Below are 21,327 nucleotides of genomic sequence, written 5' to 3' on the forward strand. Positions count from 1 at the left end.
ATTTCTCCATATTTGTCTTTTCTTTTATTCTTGGACAAGTTTGTGTGCCAATGTTATACTGGGGTCTAAAATGAGATAGAATTTGTTCATTTTCTGAAATAGCTTGTGTAAAATAGAGAGTTTATTTCTTTTAGAATAGCACGTTTGTAAAACCATCTGGGTCTGCTGTATTGGGATGGGACACTGGTAGGGATATACTTGTGATGACATTTCATGGTTGATTCATTTTCTGGAGTGGCTATTGTTTTCTCAAGACAATCTTGATTCTTAATTGTTTTACTAAAAATTGTTTTTGAATATTTTGCATAAAGTTTTTCATATTATTCTCTTAGTACTCTTCATTTCTATCTTTAGATATGCTCCCTTTTCTTTTTTAAAATTGTATATTTGTGCACTGTCTGTGGAAATTTGCTGATTTCATTAGTCTTCTTAAAGATCTTGTCACGATTGTAAATGTGAGGAAAATGGAAGCACACAACAGCAAAAGGGCTTGGAGATCACACTCTGATTGGCAGTAGAGCCAGGTCTCCTGATGCCCAGCTTATGAACTCCCCCTTGGACTTGCTGCCTTGCCCTAGCGTACTACCCTAATTCACTTAAACTTATGCTGAGGCAAACAAAGTTTTTACTTGGTTATGTGTGGGTAGAAAAAGTTGCAATGTGACACTAAGTGCAAGTGTAAACAGATTGGAAGCAATGACTCCTCACCCTGCATTGAACCCCACAAAGAGTCCTCAGTGTTTCATGAACAAAACTAAGGAACAAACAGACCCCCACCAACAACAGTTGTCACCCATCATTACCAACCCACACCCATGGAACATAAATGTGAAGGCAAATATGGGGTTCAGAATGTTGCCTTGTATTGGAAAGAAGAATATGCTCATAAAATTTCTAGATGTGTTTTTTAACCATTGAGTTTTGCTAGGTTTAAGATGTTACCTTTAACTCAGTGGACCTAATTTTTCTTTAAAACATTTTAATGTAAAGACTGTTTCTTTAAAACACTTTAAGAGAAAAAATGTGATAGATTCACTTACAGTGAAAGACAGTGAAATGTCTCTTGTGATGGCAAGTAATAGCAAATAATTAAGAAAAATGCTTCTGAATTCTTTCTGTAATTTGCAACCCTTTCCAGCAAGAGACATTTATTCATTAAAGTTCTCAAGAGGAATTCTCACTGTGAGAAAATGACAATGCTATTTATTTAACCCAAATGGAAAATATCCATAAAATTTTCTTCTCTTTATCTACCACATTCAATTTGACAGTAATGTTTATAAATATAAATGATATCTGCTCCACAGATCTTAGCATACATCTTTAATCTTGAAAATAGTAACACTCTTAGAAACTAGATTGCCCAAAATAGCCAAATAATTTAACACTACCTGGTTCATTCAACATGTCCAAAATTGAATGCATTCTTTTCCCAAGCAAAATGGCCACAAAACTTCTCTGTGTTTCTATAGTAGTGACTGCTGGTTATCTATCCAGTATCTGTTTAGTTCTTCTCACATAGAATCAGAACCTTCATTTTATTTTAGGGTGGTCAGAAGCCTGGATAAAGACTGCATTGAGCAAACACTCTTGTAGCTAGTTAGGGTCATGTGAATACTTCCAGGTGATGTAATATAAGCCTAAGTATGCAGGTGAGGTTGCCAGGGAAGCTTTTCAAATAGATGTGCTATTATCCCCTTAGTCCAATTTTTCTTTTATTTCGGTGTGCCTATGGGGGGAGGTTGTGGGGTGTGTATGTGGCTGTGTAGTTTCTAAGATGTTTTGTAAGATGTCACGTTGAGCTATTTTTCAATCCAATGCTTATTAAACAAAACTACCTATGACCTTAAGCCACCTAGTCTTTACTATGCTAAAAATACACTTTCTGTTTGCTTTTTACTATCTTGATTTTGCATGAAAGCTTTAATACATCAACTGTTTAAATATCTGAGTAAAGATAATCTATATAGTAAATGCTAGATTAGTAGAACTGGGATAATCACTGTTATTTCTGTTTCATAAAGTGCTCTACTCAGAATGATTTCAAAAGAAGGTAGTCTGTTTAAAAGTCTCAGTTGTGTGACCTTAAGCCCAAAGGTCTTAAGACAAATGTTTAACTCCAAAGGTGTAAAATACCTGCATGACTTATAAATGCAATGACATTTTTAACATTAACATAAGATCTGACCTTTTGTATCCAGTCTTCTGGGATGTGGTGTTTTAGCATGTTGGGTTTCTCTTTCTTTCTGTTTACTGTTCAAAGGCATGCCTTGAAGCATAAACTTCAAGAATACAGCAGTTCAAAAACCAGAAAAGAACCCCTAAGAGCAGAATATAGCAGAGCAACACTCAGTTAAATTTTAACCTTTCAAACTTTAAAAGATTTGGAGTAGCTTCATTTCCTGCTTACCTAAATTAAATTGGATCCCTAAAGACACAAATAAAGATACAAGAAAATATATTGGCAAAAGCACAATTACGTTCCAAAAATCGGGTTAAATTAAAGCACATCTCATTTATTCACTGCAGGTTAAACACATTCATGTTTCACAAATTGGTATTTATTGATTCAATAGTCATAAAATGATTACACATTTCCTTTTGACAACTAGACTATGTTAGAATTAGAGAATAAATCATACAGCCATAAACTGTAATTTATTTAAGGAAGTGTAATTCATGTGATACCTGGGAATCAAAATTGCTCACAACAAAGCTATCTGTGATTGTCTTAATCCTTACCATATAAAAAATATCTCTTATACAGAATGATATTTAGGAAATAGAGATTTAATGAAATCTTGCTTTACAAAGAAATCTCATAAGGAAGTATATGCCTTTCATCACAAGCTACTGGTACTCAATATTAGTGTTGAAAAAGGCCAAATTTTAAAATAAGATTAATGTGATTTTCTGTTGAGCATTCAATAGAAATAGAATGTTGAGAAATGTCTGAACTCAGAAGTGTCTGACTGGAAACTATTTCAGTAGTGGATTGATTTTATGCATTTTACTAACTATAGGATGAAAAAATATCAGATGTATATAGTCTTTAAGAGTCACATCTGAGCACTCTATATCTGACAATGCTTTGAAGACAATTCTGAGAATGACATAATTTTTACAAAGCTTTTAAAAATATATTTTAAAATAAACTACAGCTCGGCACGGTGGCTGATGCCTGTAATTCCAGCACGTTGGGAGGCTGAGGGGGGCGGATCACAGGGTCAGGAGACAGAGACCATCCTGGCTAACACGGTGAAACGCCGTCTCTACTAAAAATACTAAAAATTAGCCGAGTGTGGCGATGTGCACCTGTAGTCCCAGCTGCTGGGGAGGCTGAGGCAGGAGAATGGCGTGAATCCGGGAGGCGGAGCTTGCAGTGAGCCAAGATCATGTCACTGCACTCCAGCCTGAGTGACAGAGCGAGACTCCATCTCAAAAAAAAAAAAAAAGACTACATACTATGCTGATTTTGCTTGTATAACTAGGAGGTAACTAGACATTCCCTTAGGTCATTGGTTCTTAAATTGGAATGTGCTTAAGCCCCAGAATTTGAGATTCAATAGGTCTGGAGTGGATCCTGAGAATGTACATTTCTTGCAAGCTCCCAGGAGATGGCAATGCAACTAATATGGAGACCACCATGCTTTGAAAAACACTGACTTAGAATAACAAAAAACAGTAATTATTCATCTAAATTAAGAAAAAGAAAATGCATCTACATTTTATTTCTCTACGCTCATAAATTATAACCTGGGAGATTCTGGTAGAACTATTGTAATTGATACAGAGTAACTAGTTCAATTTAATTAATTTTGCTAAAGTGTATACTAAAAGAGCTTTTTAAAACCTATTTTTTTAAAAAGGCATCTTTTTTTTTTTTTTTTTTTTTTTTTTTTTTTTGAGACGGAGTCTCGCTCTGTCGCCCAGGCTGGAGTGCAGTGGCGCAATCTCGGCTCACTGCAAGCTCCGCCTCCCAGGTTCACGCCATTCTCCTGCCTCAGCCTCTCCGAGTAGCTGGGACTACAGGCGCCCGCCACCACGCCCGGCTAATTTTTTGTATTTTTAGTAGAGACGGGGTTTCACCATGGTCTCGATCTCCTGACCTCGTGATCCGCCCGCCTCGGCCTCCCAAAGTGCTGGGATTACAAGCGTGAGCCAAGGCATCTTTTATATGTAAAAAATTGGTGATTTTTTCATATCATACCATATAATGTCATCAGTATTAATAAAAGCTTACATTAAAATCATTAAAAACATGTATCTAGTAAATAGATGACAACAATAGAAAATAGTCCTTGTTACTGTTTTCTATACAAATAAGTTACTAAAATTTTTTAACCCGTGGGGAGGGAGCTCAGTTTTCTTAACAGAAAAGTGACATGTTTAGAGTGGACATGTCACAGACAGGCTTTCCAGCTCCAGAATGTCTCAGTTTGGACACTGTCAAATCATTCATGCCTTTGTCACAAAGAAGCTGGTGTCCATCTGGCATGGTAAAGAGGACAAATGTCTTGGAGGAACTCCCCAAAAGTCTGCAGAAAGAACGACCTTTCCATTTGGTGGTTATTAATTAACAAGGAGATTCAAAATAGAAAATGAACAAGAGAATGTAATTTGACTGCCTGGAGAGTGTGTTCCAGCTCCTTGATTGTGCGTGTGCTTGTTTTATCCTTCACTGTTAATTGTAATGAAAGACAAGGTTTTATTCCTTATGGAAACTTCTTTAGTGCTCAGATGGGCAAGTGATGTGTGTGGTGACTGTCAGCGGATGGATCAAGAGTAGATTGAAGAGTTTGCTGCTGCTCAGAAGCAAAATTAATAAACACCTGAAAAAAACCGTAAAAATGTTGTTTACTTATAAGAATACAACCCTTTGGTCTCACTTACTAGAAAGGAGACATTGTCTCAGAACACTCGCTAGCTTGTCCTAAAAACCACAGATCGTTAATTCACACCACTCCCTCCCAAATCACATAAATATGTAAATCCATTGAGGACACAACTCTAAGAACATTCATATTTCTAGACAATTATAATAATAAATCACCTAGAAATTCTCAATACCTTAAGCCTGGTTTTAGAAAGATGTCGTGATGTATTTTTATATTTCTGGTACTCTTAGTAAATGAAACGCTTTTTGTTTCCCCAGAAGTTAGCTATCATTTGATTGCAGTGGAGCCCCCCCAAGAAGTCTTGTGGGGCTGAGTAAGGTGGAGAAAGGAAGGTTAATGTGATATGATTTAATTAGTTGAATGTCCAACATAATATGAACAAATTGAAACTCTACTGAGTATCTATCTTAAGTAGAAGGGTATACAATAAACAAACTTTCTGACACTCACCATCCTTATCATAATTTTATAAAATTTAACAAGATGAATTGAATAAAGTGGTGAATTGAAGCAATTCGATTAATTTTACAATTGGCTAGATTAGGTCTGATGAACAGACCAAAATGCAACCTCCTGAATCATTCAAGATACTATACCTGCTCCAAAGTGGTTTGGTTAATGGAATAATGCTTAATATTCAAGAAGGTTTTATTGTTCTCTATAACTTTGAACAAGTCAGCTAGGCATCCCCATCTTTTTGGCACATGATATTCTAATAAATTCAAGTGCTGTCCCTAAAAGCAAAAAAAAAAAAAGTATCATATAATTAGCATTATTAAACAAAATTGATCATACTACATTTAATTGGCAAATAAATTGAGTTATACACATAATTTTGTGAGTCTCCAATGAATGTTTATTGATGACAATTTTCCATGGGGTATATTTGACAAATGGCATTCAACTGAGTGGCATTGCTGTTCTGCCCCCTGATATGCTCCAACCTTGCAACAGCATGGGGAAGCCCTGTTTAAGGAATCATAATATGCGCAAAGATATTTGAAATGTAGGAATTCAACATGGCCTAACAGAGATGGATGGAGGAGCCCTGAGTTTTACACTGGGACTTGCGCTTATCTCTCACTGTTCTCATCATTAGCTGAGCCAACTGTTGGGAAGATATTTAAACCTCTGATCCTTGTCTTCATGTATGCCAATGGAGATAATTATATCTGTTTTATAGGGTGGCTCAGAGTCATAACTGAGCATGAATGACAGTCTCACACAGCATGCTTCTTGCATAGTAGGATTTCACTAAATGACAGTTGTTGAAGTAAATAGAACATAACTACTTTATAGACTACAACCTGCTAGAAGTTATAATAAAGTAGCATCCCACGGTTATCCAAGAGATTTTTAGACAGTGCTTCTCAAACTTTAGTGTTCATAGGAATCTCCGGGTCACCTTGTTAAAATGCAGATTCCCATTCAATAGGTTGGGGCCTGTGATTCTGCATGTCTAACAGGTCCCAGGTAATGAAGATGCTGCTGGTTCAGTGACCATACTTGATGATAGCAAGTTTGTAGAGGATTGTGATCTCAAGCATAGGGCTCTTTCCGTGAAGCAATGCTGAAACCATCAAGCCTATAAACCCTACAGCAAATATATGGAAGAGATTAGCTCTTGCAATCTTCTATGCTGAACAAGATGAGCTATGCAATGAACCTGTGCCCACAGATAAGAGGCGTGATAGGTAATCACAGGCTGCTGTGGCCAATCCAGCAAGCAATTAAGCAGGCTTGTCACTCTTCAGAGTAGTCAAGCAATATCAGCTATCCATGCTATTTTTGGTAGGGAGGCAGGGCCTATACTTTGCAATGTGGCTAAGGTAACAAGTAGTTATAACAGCATAGAATAAAAACAGAAAAAGACAGGTACATTTATTATTTTTTTAGCTGAAAACAAAGAAATAATACAGGATATTAGCACTACCTTGAACTGAATTCCTGGAAAATAAAGCTTCAAGTGGTCAGAAACAGTGCAATGTTGACTTGCTTCCTTACAGAGCCAAACTTTGATCATATAACCATCACCAAACCTGAGAGTTAAATAAAATAAAAACATGATTATTACCATATTGACCTAAGATGAGTAAATTCTAAGTCCGTTTTCACACAGAGGCAGAAAAAGGAAGTAACTACTCCAAATTGTTGGGAGTTTGGATTCTCAATATAAGACACAGAAATTAATTGTAAGTCAATTATACAGTTAGTTGTTTTCCATTTATATTGACACAGACACTGATTTACCTTAAAAAAATTATCAGCAAGTCCCAGAATCAACATCCAGTCAATAAAAGAGGGAAGGTGAAAATGCAAACGGTGAAAGCAAAGTCCTGAGCTAGTGGAAGTGGGAAGCTGGGCTGGAAACTGGCCCTGGGAAACATGATTGCGGGCCTTATTGCTTCAAGGTCTGTACTGATTAAAATTTGGCTGGGAAAAGATGAAAGGGATTGCATATGTAATTACCAGGCACTTGTTTGTTTGTTTGTTTGTTTGTTTGTTACATAAAAAAGTTATCCCAATTGTACTTTAACCCAGCCTAGGTGGACAGGCCCTATGACTGCAAAGGAAGTCTCCTGCCTAAGGGGCTCTGTTCCTCACATTGTAGAGTTGTAGACAGTAGCTCCATTGGTGTCCCATCAACAAGACAGAGCTCATACTCATACCCTAAGGTAACCTCAAATAGCAATCTCCAGGAATGAAGGGGTCCTCCAAAAACTGTATGAATTATTCTACTCCCTTATCTCATGTGGTGTTGGGCACATCACAGCATCCCAATAAAAATCTGTTCAATAAAAGACAAATACATGAATATACTCTGATGACTAAAATCTCTGTCCGTTTTGTTCACTGATGCATCTTTTCTAAGTACCAAGCACAGTATGAGTACCTAGTACCTAGCACTGGTAAATATTAGTTTAATGAATGAAGAATGAACAAATGGCATGTCCAGTCTTAGCAATCATACTCATCTCATTTACAAAGCATTGCTGGGGAAAAATGTGTTATGCTTAAGTAAATTTTCCCTAAATGAGGCTGATCCCTAATAGATTTATGGTCAAATTATTTTTCAAATCTGTCTGGTAAAGACAGGGGACCCAAGACAATGTGACCTTGTTTCAGTGACATAGATCACCCTTGTGAGCACCCATGGAGCTCTTTGCCCTGGGGTTCTGTTTTTCTATCCTCTTGTCTTAATTTCAGGCTGTCAGATGTCACTTCCCTCTGAGGTCTGTGCATGGCTGCAGTAGCCTCCCATCATTCGAGTTGATGGTTTCTAATCTTCACATGGCTGACAGGTTGGTGAGGACACTGATAAAATATACATAAAAGCATACGGACATGCACCTCTCTAACTTTTCTATTTGGCTATCTCTCAGAATTGTTAAAGGCCAACACACTGGGTTGGTACAAGAGGTATAAATTCTGTGGCCATCCCCCTTCTCAGCAGAATGTTACAAGCTGTGCTGCTGAATAACACGATCAACCCACTGTGTCTTCACCAAATCCCCCAAAGCGGGTGTACATGTCCAAGTTTCATGAAAAGAAGGGATTGAGGCCCAGGTAGTTGAAGGGGCTTCCCAAGGTGAAGCACCATGTCACTGGAGCTTTGTAAATGCTGCTGGGAGAGCTCTCAGCTGTGTCTGGGCATAACGTTATGTTCCAGGGCACAGGGGATGTGTTTCTGGTCTCATGTTTATTAATGATTCTGATGGCATGACAAAATGTAGTGTTTGCACTACTGAGGTTGAATCCAGCTCCTCCACGTACCAGTTGTGTGACCCTGGAAAGTCTGGTAAATTTTCTAACCTCAGTTGCCTCATCTATCAAACAGATTAATCACAGTATCTGCCTAATAAGGTTGTGAGAGGACTGACTGAATTAATCCTTGCAAATTACTTGGAACAATATCTGGCACTGTGTAAATAAGTAGATAAATAAGCAGTGAAATTTAGGATCTATTCAGAATATGACCAGAACAGAAGAATGTTCTTCTTGGAGTGAAGAAGCCCACTATTTATTTGGAGAACTTCGATAAAAGCAGATAAAACAATTCAAACATGAATAGGAAGCACTACATAAAAATACAACGGTATGAGGAGACAGTGGCAGAGAGATGGCTGTATGTTCTTATGCATATTAGGATCCATTTTTACCATTAGTAGAAATTGCAGCCCTATGGGTATATTTTGCTAATGAATTTTGAAAAATTAATGCTAAATTCCAATAATTATCTAATAAATTCTCTATAAACACATATGCATATTAATAATTAAAATTCTTTCAAATTAAAGTTTCGTTTGAACTAAAAGGATTCCAACTTTACTGTGAAGAATATGAATTACGCAAAAAGAAAAATTACACAAAAATTAAACAAAAAGTAAATTCTACCAGTCTTCCAAAATAGAAACACTCTAGAGAAAATATGCCTGAAACAGACAGGAGATAGGTTGAAATAGGTTACTCAGGATCTCTCTAGAACAGTTAATATTTAAGAAGGCTTCTAAACATAAAATTATAAAAGCATGGCACCTTCAACAACTTAGACACTCTTTGAAGATTATTAAATTCATAATGATGTAAATATCTAATTAATATTAGCTTGACTTTTTCATTTCTGTCTCTGAGATACACAGTTATGTCAATAATCTAAATTCCCTGAAGGATTTATTTGATTTACCTACTTCCACAGAATAAAAGGTTGCAAAATAGCCAGGGAGTCATTTATTTCTGTGTTCACTCATTGATCTAACATTTCTAGATAATACATTAGGTCCACATTATCTGTATAATCAGTGATTAAATAGAGATAAATAAATTGCATTATCTGTAGGTAAAGGTGCTTATAAGAAATATTCTACAATTTTTTGAGGTACAACATTTTGGAACCACAAACATTAAATGTAATATATTAATTAATGCTAAAACAGAAGCAGGAGTAACACATGAGTGGAATAAAAACGTACACATATATATTTTGAAAGTCAGACACTTCAAGAGCAGCACAAAAGAGGTGGCAATGCACCTGCAGAGACATTTCTGAAAAATCACTTGTCAAGTTATACCAAGTGCCCATGAAGCTTTGCATTCTTGGGCTTAAGGCTCACCTTATAAAAGTCCTTCCCCCAAAATTAAAAGTCATAGATTTATAACAAATACATTGATTTCAGCCTCAACTATTAAAAATCTCTACAAATAATACTTACTGAAGAGAAAATGGCTATTATATAATATTAAGTGTAAAACAGAAAATCATAGACTCAGTATTACATTAATGAGGTAAATATATTTGCATATATTTACAGTCAGACTGAAATAAATTCTGGAATGTTATCCAGACAACAAATAATCGTATGACTGTTAGGGTTTTTTTTAATACTATTCTGAATTCTGAAATAATGAGCACATATAACTTTATCATTAGAATGAAAAAATATACATGGTTTCTAAGAGAATAAAAGAAACATACTAATGTCTCACACTCTACAACTGTATTTCAGTTTCTGATTTTAAAAATCATTTATTTAGAAACTTTTTGTCACATTGCCTCTAAAATTTAAATGCATAAAATTCTTCTTGGTATAGAAACTAATCTTAGACTTTAGAAAATAACAGGATTTGTAAAATATGTAATATTTGTATTATGTGTTTATAGATATATGCCCACTGATTTCCATCATCTGCCCCATGAGGAGTCTATTCACACTCATATCCACAACCCTATATATGTGCCCTTCCCTACACATATCTGAGTAGGAAATACCTTTAAAGACGACTTCTCCCTCATCCACCACAGGGCGAGAACAGAGAGCAGAGGGGGACCAAGCCTCCCATGGTCTCATGTTAAGCTCTCATCCAACACAAGTGTCACAGCACTGACTGTGGAATATGGGGCCCCCGCTCTCTCAGACTACATTGGTCCCTAATTATCATCTTCCTGCCTCACCATACCACACCCTACTCCTCATGGGTTGGTGCCTCAACAAACTACCAAATTCCAGTGATCTGTCCTCAGCTACTGAATTGTAATAGGTTTCCTTTGGATGCATGAAGAGAAGGAGAGGATGGCACTGAGAAAGGGAGGCTGAGCAAACAGCAGGATGCAAACATTTATGTGAGCACTTGATGTGTAGATGTGTAGCTGGCATCTCTGTATTATTAATAGAAACTTCCTCATTGTAATCTCAGTCCTTATGATTACCCACTGGAAAGAAAAGGAAACCAAGAGAGAAGACTGAGGACATGAGCTCTGTCCTGCATCCTCTGTGAGTGAGGCACCAAACATTATCCCAATTAATCCCCACAAAATAATGATGTTGCTATCTCCGCCTCTGATTTACAGAAGTGAGGTGGATCTCAGAGAAGCTAAATAACTTGTTCAGGTCACGTAACTCCAAGGGAATGGAGGGAGTTACGGTTCCAATGCTGAGTACTTAACCTCAAAACTCCAGCCTGAAGCAGGATCTCATCTAATCGTTAATGCTCTTACATCCTTTATATTAATACTTTCACATCAATAATTTCATTTTACTCTTATCACACCTGTACACGGACTAGAACAGATACCAATTCCTCTCTATAAAATGCAAAAATTTAAGGCCCAATGAGATCAGGAGATTTTTTCTTTGTCACTCAGCTTATTAACTGGTAGAGCTGAGACCATGGGGCTTACCTCACAACCACGTCCCTTCATTGCAAGCACCTTTATTATTTCAACTTCAGTTAAGTTTGATTCGGATCATTTTCCAATCATTACATATGCAAATCAGAATGGCTGTGAGGTTTATAGACCCAAGGTATTAACATAAAGGGAGCCTTTGACAAATAACAACAACAACAAAACAGTGTTTGGCAGCTGGCACCCGCATTCCTCTTGGAGAAGAAACCCTCTTTGAAAACAGCCTCAATACACTTCTGAGTTTAAAGACAAAATCATATAGGGAGATGACACAGCTTCACAATAAAAAAGAAGCTTGATTCATGTTAATACACATCACTCCATAAACATTGCTCTCTGTGGTTGGACGTGTCACTTTCTTAAATGACTCCACCAGTCATAGATCCAGATTAAAGTGGTTGGGTCAACATCACCTCTAGGAAAGGCCAACAGAACTGTCTCAGAACTCCGGAGGCCATGTCATTTTCATGTCTGAAAGACTCTGACTCAATATCAAACTCTTCAGCTTGTCCACGAAGCTCTCCATGATGTAACTAATGCCTTCCTCTCTGACTTCACATCTAAGAGTATCCTTCATGCTAACTACAACCAGATCTCCTTTCCTCCATCCATTCAGTACTAATTCAGTGCTCACTTGGGCAAGGCCCTACTCTGGCCATGAAAGCCCTTCCCGTGTACACCCAGGTGTATGGTGCATCCTTCAATGCCATCAGTTACAGTAGAGCTCCAAGAACACTGGACACATAAATCCTTCTGCCAGTGACTCTAACACCCCTGCAGATGCCCAGTCCATATTTAATGGAGTAATGAGTGAATTAAAATCCTTGTTAGGCTTTGGTGCAATGGAAACAATATTTCTTTCTTAACTGAACAGCAAAATGTGTATCTATTGTTTTTCCTTTCTTCTTTAGAGTAATCAAAAGGGATTTTTTTTTCTTTTTTTTTTTTTTTGAGAAGGAGTCTCACTCTGTCGCCGAGGCTGGAGTGCAGTGGCACGATCTAGGCTCACTACAAGCTCCGCCTCCCAGGTTCACGCCATTCTCCTGCCTCAGCCTCCCGAGTAGCTAAGACTACAGGCGCACACCACCATGCTCGGCTAATTTTTGTTGTATTTTTTAGTAGAGACAGGGTTTCACCATGCTAGCCAGGATGGTCTCGATCTCCTGACCTCATGATCCGCCCGCCTCAGCCTCCCAAAGTGCTGGAATTACAGGCGTGAGCCACCGCACCTGGCCAGGACCATTTTAAAGTAAGGAACAATAACCAAGTCAGCAGGACAAAAAAAAAAAAAAATACATAGCCTCATCTCCAGCATTATATCATTGTCACCAGCTAAACAAACATGATAGAGCAGTTTGTTTCAAGGTGGTGAGGTGACAGCTATATGACTCAGCCTCTTATGTGGCCTCTTGCATTTTTAATGGTCTCTGAACATTTCCCTTCATTTCAGAAGTACCCTAGAGTCTAGATAAACAAAAGATGCCTTTTACAGCTGACAATATTGCAAGAGTAGTTTGCTATATTCCTCAACCTTGACAGGGAAGCATTTCTTTCCCCTACACTTTTAAAGAGAAAGTTGGGAAATAAATGATCATCCATGAAGTTGAAATTCTTAGACATGATTTCCACTATGAGTAGCAGCAGATGAGTTTTGCTTGGAGCATAGAGGAGTGCCTAAAATTCCGTTATTGATGAAATAAATTATATACATGATTTTCTGTCCTCAGCCACCAAGCTGTTCTCACACCAGTCACCTTGAGAGGCCAAGAGAGCTAAAGCAGTCATTTTTTTCCTGATTTTCTTTTCTTTCTCTGTTTTTTTTTTTTTTGCTTTGTGAACATAATAAAGAAAATACTCCATAGAAGAAGCCATGGCAAGCTACTTTCTGGCTTGATGAGTGCTGCCTATAGAGAAGCCTGCAGTACTTTGTGGGTGAGACCTGAGGAGGAAAACACCAGTATTAAAACAGGGAGCCTTCAAAGTCAGCACCCCACTCAGCCACCATCTGTGCAAAGATGGCAGTTTTGTAAGTGTTTCCATAAGGGAGGGGGTGCTTTGCTGCAGGCACCCAAGCAAACCCTCTCTATTCTGTTTTGCTGCAGTTTTAAGTTTTTGTAGGGACATGGTTCGGTTCCCTTGGGAGAGTGGATTAAACTTCTTCTGAGTTCATTTTCAAAGGCTTTGCAAATAACCTCTATGGTCTCCAGTCAGATATCATGTAATATAGCCCTTAAATAAATAATGTAATAATAAGAAAAAAATGCATAATTGTCTTAACAGAGAAGAATTGCTTTAAGGTGCAACCTCCCTCCCATTGTTAAGAAAAGGCTTTGATAAGCCAGGCTCTGGGTAAGAGACTCTGGGCCAAAATGTGCCTGGAATTTTCCAACTGGATGCCTGAGTAAGGACAGCACCCTGGCAGCCAGGGGCACAAGAGGGGAAACAGCTGAGGATGCAGGGAAGCGCTAGGTGGACGGACAGCCCAGGGATCCCCGATTACTTCTCTCTTCAGGCCCACATTCAAAAATGTTGGAAAATTACTAAGTTCATGGAATTATTGATACATTTGGGTGTATGTGGGGTGGGGGTGATAAGTGGCTGGCTCCCCAGGCACTGGAGCACATGCCCAGGCAGGACTGCACAGGCTCAAAAACAGGGCAGGGCACACAGGCCTCCAACTCACCAGGAGTTCATAGAACCCTTGAGACAAGGGTCCTGGACCCCCCAGCATGAAATCAGGCATATTTTCCTAAATCTCCCATGGGCAGGAAAGACCCAAGTGACAGCTGAGTTATGAAAGTGAATCAAGACAGTGAATCTTTTCCATGTTACTCTGGATCCTTTCAAACACTAATTACAAACTAGAGGAGCTATAACAAAGAAAGTACTAACTGGGATCAGCTTCTCCACGTTATGGTTGGGGGATGCCTATATGGGAGGCGGCTGACTCCTTGCTTTGTGACCAATTGTGCTGCAGTGATTGATAAAATCTTCTCAAAAGGCTGGTGCTTGCCCTTTAATCATTCAAATATGCCTCTGTACACCATAAAATTAATACTATAAATGTTTACAATAATGAGAAGAAAGCAGGGGCCGTAAAAAGTCAATATAGGCCGGGCGCGGTGGCTCACGCTTGTAATCCCAGCACTTTGGGAGGCCGAGGCGGGCGGATCACGAGGTCAGGAGATCGAGACCACGGTGAAACCCCGTCTCTACTAAAAATACAAAAATTAGCCGGGCGTGGTGGCGGGCGCCTGTAGTCCCAGCTACTCGGAGAGGCTGAGGCAGGAGAATGGCGTGAACCCGGGAGGCGGAGCTTGCAGTGAGCTGAGATTGCGCCACTGCACTCCAGCCTGGGTGACAGAGCGAGACTCCGTCTCAAAAAAAAAAAAAAAAAAAAAAAAAAAAAAAAGTCAATATAGATGTTAAAATTGGACTCAAAAACAATAGACCTAGACTCCCTATTTTACGGGCACAGTCACTTTAGGTGTAGGTACAATACTGGCATTAAGTAGACATTAATAGATGTCTTTGAAAGCATTTAGCCAAGACTTCCAGCAGGACAGTATGAGGAGTTCTGCAGACTCATTTCCCAGTAAGAATGATGAAAATTATTTTTAGAAAAGCAGTAAAGTCTCCAAAATGGTATTTTTCTGCATACAGCAAGATAAAAAATATAGTTATTCAAGAAAGTCTACTAAAACTGAGTAAGAACAGTAATAGTCTGTGGCATTTAAAACAAGATCTAATCTTCTACTATCTCCCAGCTCAGGGAAATGGAAACTCCACTCCAGGCTGCTGCATCCAAGAACACAGGGCTCCCTCCCACCTTAGCTCTCCGTGAGTGAGCTGTCTTCCCCGCTCATCCTGGCCCCAGCTACATGTTCATGAGGTTAAGCTGCCAGTGAGTACAGATGAGAGGTGATGGTGCCCTTTTTTTACCCAGCTCTACCTCATTAGACAAAGGCTCATTAGACAGAGGCTTTAAATTAAGAACAGCATTGCTGAGAATATTGGGGTCCCCCTTGTTCTTGCCTCATACCATGGTATGGGGTTTCCACAATGGGAGAAGGAAGCTAAGAGAATCTGAGGTCACTGCCCTCCCTCTCCAATGAGTGCTCAGCTTCTAAAGTGGGAGCATCATTCAGAAAGAAACATGACATTGCTCCCATTTCTAGCTCCAGAGATGTGGCTCATGTATGTTTCCTTGCCTCTAAAGAAGCAAGCCATAAACAGATAACTGCTTATCTATCCCCAAAGGGACTGTTTTGTTGTTTTTGTTTTTAGTTTTTTGTTGTTTTTTTTTTGCAACAAAATGTGGAGAAGTTCAACCATAAGGGTATTCTTAATAACTGGAAGCTGTGGTGAAAGGCAATTGGGAGATTGATAGATTCATCAGAGATATAGGCTAAACTATAGGCTGTCTAATTTACCAGAGAGAACCAGGGAGATGACTGGAAGGAGCCCTCCCAGTGGCAAATTTGTGATTAAAACAAATCTCAAACACTGATCTCAGGAAGGAGTCCTTTCACAGAGCCTAAATTTGACGAGATTTATATGTAGAACAATTTATGCCCATGATATTGTTGAAAACAATACAGCAATCAGTGAATCTTACCAGCTGGGTGTGGGTAAAACAACCAGGCAGAAGCAATCCGAAGTTACTTTATAAAACACTTTGAGATGAATGGAAATGAAAGGACAACATTCCAAAGCTTATGAGATGTAGCTAAAGCAGCGCTTGGAGAAACATTCATGGTAATAATACTTACATTAAAATATGAGAAAAATTACAAAATAATACTCAACTGTATACCTTAAGAAACTGGAAAAAGAAAAGCAAACTAAACCTAAAGCAAGAAGACAGGAAATAATAAAGTTAGAGTGGACATTGATAAAATCAAGAATATAAAAACAATAGAGAAAAATGAAACTAAAGTTGATTGTGGAAGTTTGAAATGCCATATGGAATATGGCTATGAAAAAAATCAACAGATTTGATAAATATTTAGCATAATTGACCAAGAAAAAAAGAGAGACGATTCAAATTACTAGTATCAGAAATGAAAGAGAAAGCATTACTGCTGACCTTACAAAAACAAGACATCCTTGATGGTTTCACTGGTAAACCAAATGTTTTAAGAAATAATACCAATAAAAAATGGAAGTGGAGGAACACTTTCCACCTCATTCTTTGAGGCCAGTATTACCACAATACCAAAACCAAAGACATCACACACACACAATCTCAAAAGAAAGGAACACTACAGACCAATATCCCTTAAGAATATGAACACAAAAATCCTTAACACAATACTAGAAAATTAAATCCAATAATATTGAAAAAATTATACATCATGATCAAGTGAGACTTATTCTAGAAATGCAAAGTTTGTTTATCATTCAAAAGTCATTAATTTTTTTGTGTACCCAGAAGTCATTCAGGAGCAAGTTGTTTAATTTCCATGTAATTGTGTGGTTTTGAGAAATCTTGGTATTGATTTTAATTTTATTTACATCTATCTGTCATCTATGTATCTATCTATCTATGTACCTATCTATCTATGAAAGAGAAGTGTCTCACTCACTCTGTCACCCAGACTGGAGTGCAGCAGTGCAATCTTGGCTCACTGCAATTTCTGTCTCCCAGGTTACGGTGATTCTCCTGCCTCAACCTCCCAAGTAGCTGGGATTATAGGTGCATGCCACCACACCTAGCTAATTTTTGTATTTTTTTTTTTTTTTTTTTTTTTTTTAGTAGAGAAAGAGTTTCAACATGTTGGCCAGGCTGGTCTCAAACTCCTTGCCTCAAGAGATCCACCCACCTCGGCCTCCAAAAGTGCTGGGATTACAGGGGTAAGCTACTGCACCCAGCCTGATTTTTATTTTTTATATTCCACTGTGGTTCAAGATTTCAATTTTTTGAATTTATTGAGGCTGGCTTTATGGCTGAGCTTGTGGTTGATTTTAGAGTATGTTCCATGAGCAGATGAGAATAATGTACATTCTGTGGTTGATGGGCAAAGTAGTCTGTGGATGCTTATTAGGTCCAATTTGTCAAGTGTCAAAGTTAAGTCTAGAATTTCTTTGTTAGTTTTCTGCCTCAATTATCTGTCTAATGCTGTCAGTGGGGTGTTGAAGTCCCCCAATATTATTATGTGGCTGTCTAAGTCTTTTCATAGTTCTAGAAGTACTTGTTTTATGAATTTGGGTGCCTTTGGTCATTCCATATTGGTTTATCTTTTTATTGTTGAGTTGAGATACATATCTACAGCTATCTATCTTATGGATGCCAATTTCTTATCAGGTAAATTTTTCCCATTCTGTTGTCTTTTCACACTTTTGATAGTGTCATTTAAAGCATAAACATTTTTAATTTTGATGACAATTAATTTACTTTTTGTCTTTTGTTGTTTGTTGTGTTTTTGGTGTCATATCTGAGAATCCACTGACAATTTCAAGGTCATGAAGATTAACCCCTATGTTTTTTTCTAAGAGTTTTACAGTTCAAGCATTTACATTTAAGTCATTCATTCACCTTCAGTAATTTTTTTCTATTAACTGTGTGAGAGGTAGGGGCCCAACTTCATTCTTTTGCATGTGACTGTCCAGTTCTCCCAGCACTACTCATTGAAGAGACTATTCGAAAATCCTATTCACCCCATTGGCTCTTCAGCCAAGCACATACACCAAATGTCTGAATAGTCTTTTCAACATCAAATGTTCTTAGCACCCTTGCAAAAATCAGTTGACCATAAAGCCCAGGGTTTACTCCTGGACTCTTAATTCTATTTCACTGATCTACAGGTATATCCTATGGTGAGTACCACATGCAAATAAATGAAGTTGGGACCCTACCTCACACACAGTTAATACAAAAATAAAATTATTAAAGATGAATCAAAGACTTAAATGTAAGTGCTAAAACTATAAAACATTTAGAAAAAAATCTGGGGGTAAATCTTCATGACCTTGGATTTGGCAATGAATCCTTGGATATAACATGAAAACCACAAACAACAAAAGAAAAAAAAGATTAAGTATCATCAAACTTAAACATGTTTGTGCTTTCAAGGGCAATACCTAAAGTGTGAAAAGACAGCCCACAAAAAGGGAAAAATTCAACTGATAAGATATTGGCATCCAGAAGATAGATATAGATATAGATATAGATCTCAACTCAATAATAAAGACAAATAAACCAATATAAAAATGGCCAAAGAGCACCCAGACTCATAAAACAAGTACTTCTAGACCTACAAAGACTTAGGCAGCCAGAAGTCCTAGCCAAAGCAATCAGGCAAGAGAAAAAAGTAAAGGGCATTCAAATCAGAAAAGAGGAAGTCAAACTATCTCTGTTTGCCAAGGAGGAGCCAAGATGGCCGAATAGGAACAGCTCTGCTCTACAGCTCCCAGCATGAGCGACACAGAAGACGGGTGATTTCTGCATTTCCAACTGAGCTTTGAAGAGAGTAGTGGTTCTCCCAGCACGCAGCTTGAGATCTGAGAACGGGCAGACTGCCTCCTCAAGTGGGTCCCTGACCCCCGAGTAGCCTAACTGGGAGGCAACCCCCAGTAGGGGTGAACTGACACCTCACATGGCCGAGTACTCCTCTGAGACAAAACTTCCAGAGGAATGATCAGGCAGCAGCATCTGCAGTTCACCAATATCCACTGTTCTGCAGCCACCACTGCTGATACCCAGGCAAACAGGGTCTGGAGTAGACTTCTAGCAAACTCCAACAGACCTGCAGCTGAGGGTCCTGTCAGTTAGAAAGAAAACTAACAAACAGAATGGACATCCACACCAAAAACCCATCTGTATGTCACCATCATCAAAGACCAAAGGTAGATAAAACCACAAAGATGGGAAAAAAAACAGAGCAGAAAAACCGGAAACTCTAAAAATCAGAGCGCCTTTCCTCCTCCAAAGGAACGCAGCTCCTCACCAGCAATGGAACAAAGCTGGACAGAGAATGACTTTGACGAGTTGAGAGAAGGCTTCAGATGATCAAAATTCTCTGAGCTACAGGAGGAAATTCAAACCAATGGCAAAGAAGTTAAAAGTTTTGAAAAAAATTAGACGAATGTATAACTAGAATAATCAATGCAGAGAAGTCCTTAAAGGACCTGATGGATCTGAAAACCAAGGCACGAGAGGTACGTGACGAATGCAGAAGCCTCAGTAGCCGATGAGATCAACTGGAAGAAAGGGTATCAGTGATGGACGACAAAATCAATGAAATGAAGCGAGAAGAGAAGTTTAGAGAAAAAAGAATAAAAAGAAATGAACAAAGCCTCCAAGAAATATGGGACTATCTGAAAAGACCAAATCAATGTCTGATTGGTGTACCTCAAAGTGACGGGGAGAATGGAACCAAGTTGGAAAACACTCTGCAGGATATTATCCAAGAACTTCCCCAAACTAGCAAGGCAGGCCAACATTCAAATTCAGGAAATACAGAGAACGCCACAAAGATACTCCTCGAGAAGAGCAACTCCAAGACACATAATTGTCAGATTCACCAAAGTTGATATGAAGAAAAAAATGTTAAGGGCAGCCAGAGAGAAAGGTCGGGTTACATACAAAGGGAAGCCCATCAGACTAGCAGTGGATCTCTCGGCAGAAACTCTACAAGCCAGAAGAGAGTGGGGACCAACATTCAACATTCTTAAAGAAAAGAATTTTCAATGCAGAATCTCATATCCAGCCAAACTAAGCTTCATAAATGAAGGAGAAATAAAATACTTCACACACGAACAAATGCTGAGAGATTTTGTCACCACCAGGCCTGCCCTAAAAGAGTTCCTGAAGGAAGCACTAAACATGGAAAGGAACAACCGGTACCAACCACTGCAAAAACATGACAAATTATAAAGACCATCAAAGCTAGGAAAAAACTGCATCAACTAAAGAGCAAAATAACCAGCTAACATCATAACGAAAGAATCAAATTCACACATGACAATATTAACCTTAAATGTAAATGGGCTAAATGCTCCAATTAAAAGACACAGACTGGCAAATTGGATAAAGAGTCAAGACCCATCAGTGTGCTGTATTCGGGAACCCCATCTCAGGTGCAGAGACACACATAGGCTCAAAATAAAGGGATGGAGGAAGATCTACCAAGCAAATGGAAAACAAAAAAAGGCAGGGGTTGCAATCCTAGTCTCTGATAAAACAGACTTTAAACCAACAAAGATCAAAAGAGACAAAGAAGGCCATTACATAATGGTAAAGGGATCAATTCAACAAGAAGAGCTAACTATCCTAAATATATATGCACCCAACACAGAAGCACCCAGATTCATAAAGCAAGTCCTCAGTGACCTACAAAGAGTCTTAGACTCCCACACAATAATAATGGGAGATTTTAACACCCCACTGTCAACATTAGACAGATCAACAAGACAGAAAGTTAAAAAGGATACCCACGAATTGAACTCAGCTCTGCACCAAGTGGACCTAATAGACATCTACAGAACTCTCCACCCCAAATCAACAGAATATACATGTTTTTCAGCACCACACCACACCTACTCCAAAATTGACCACATATTTGGAAGTAAAGCACTCCTCAGCAAATGTAAAAGAACAGAAATTATAACAAACTGTCTCTCAGACCACAGTGCAATCAAACTAGAACTCAGGATTAAGAAACTCACTCAAAACCGCTCAACTACGTGGAAACTGAACAACCTGCTCCTGAAAGACTACTGGGTAAGTAATGAAATGAAGGCAGA

General features: G+C 38.4%; 1 protein-coding gene across 1 annotated transcript in view; it reads right to left on the minus strand.

Moving 5' to 3' along the window:
* Window positions 1-4,597: 4,597 nt before the first annotated feature.
* Window positions 4,598-21,327, minus strand: part of ABCA13 (ATP binding cassette subfamily A member 13) — a 514,266-nt gene continuing 497,536 nt past the window's right edge. Inside the window, exons 60-62 of the mRNA XM_055294536.1 lie at window positions 6,832-6,937; window positions 5,495-5,632; window positions 4,598-4,832 (exon numbers count right to left, since the gene is read on the minus strand). Of these exons, the coding sequence (XP_055150511.1) occupies window positions 4,737-4,832; window positions 5,495-5,632; window positions 6,832-6,937 (340 nt within the window). The 3' untranslated portion in view covers window positions 4,598-4,736. The remainder of the gene's footprint in view (window positions 4,833-5,494; window positions 5,633-6,831; window positions 6,938-21,327) is intronic.

Source organism: Symphalangus syndactylus, chromosome 9 (assembly GCF_028878055.3).
Source record: "Symphalangus syndactylus isolate Jambi chromosome 9, NHGRI_mSymSyn1-v2.1_pri, whole genome shotgun sequence".
In the NCBI taxonomy this organism is placed as follows: Eukaryota; Metazoa; Chordata; class Mammalia; order Primates; family Hylobatidae; genus Symphalangus; species Symphalangus syndactylus.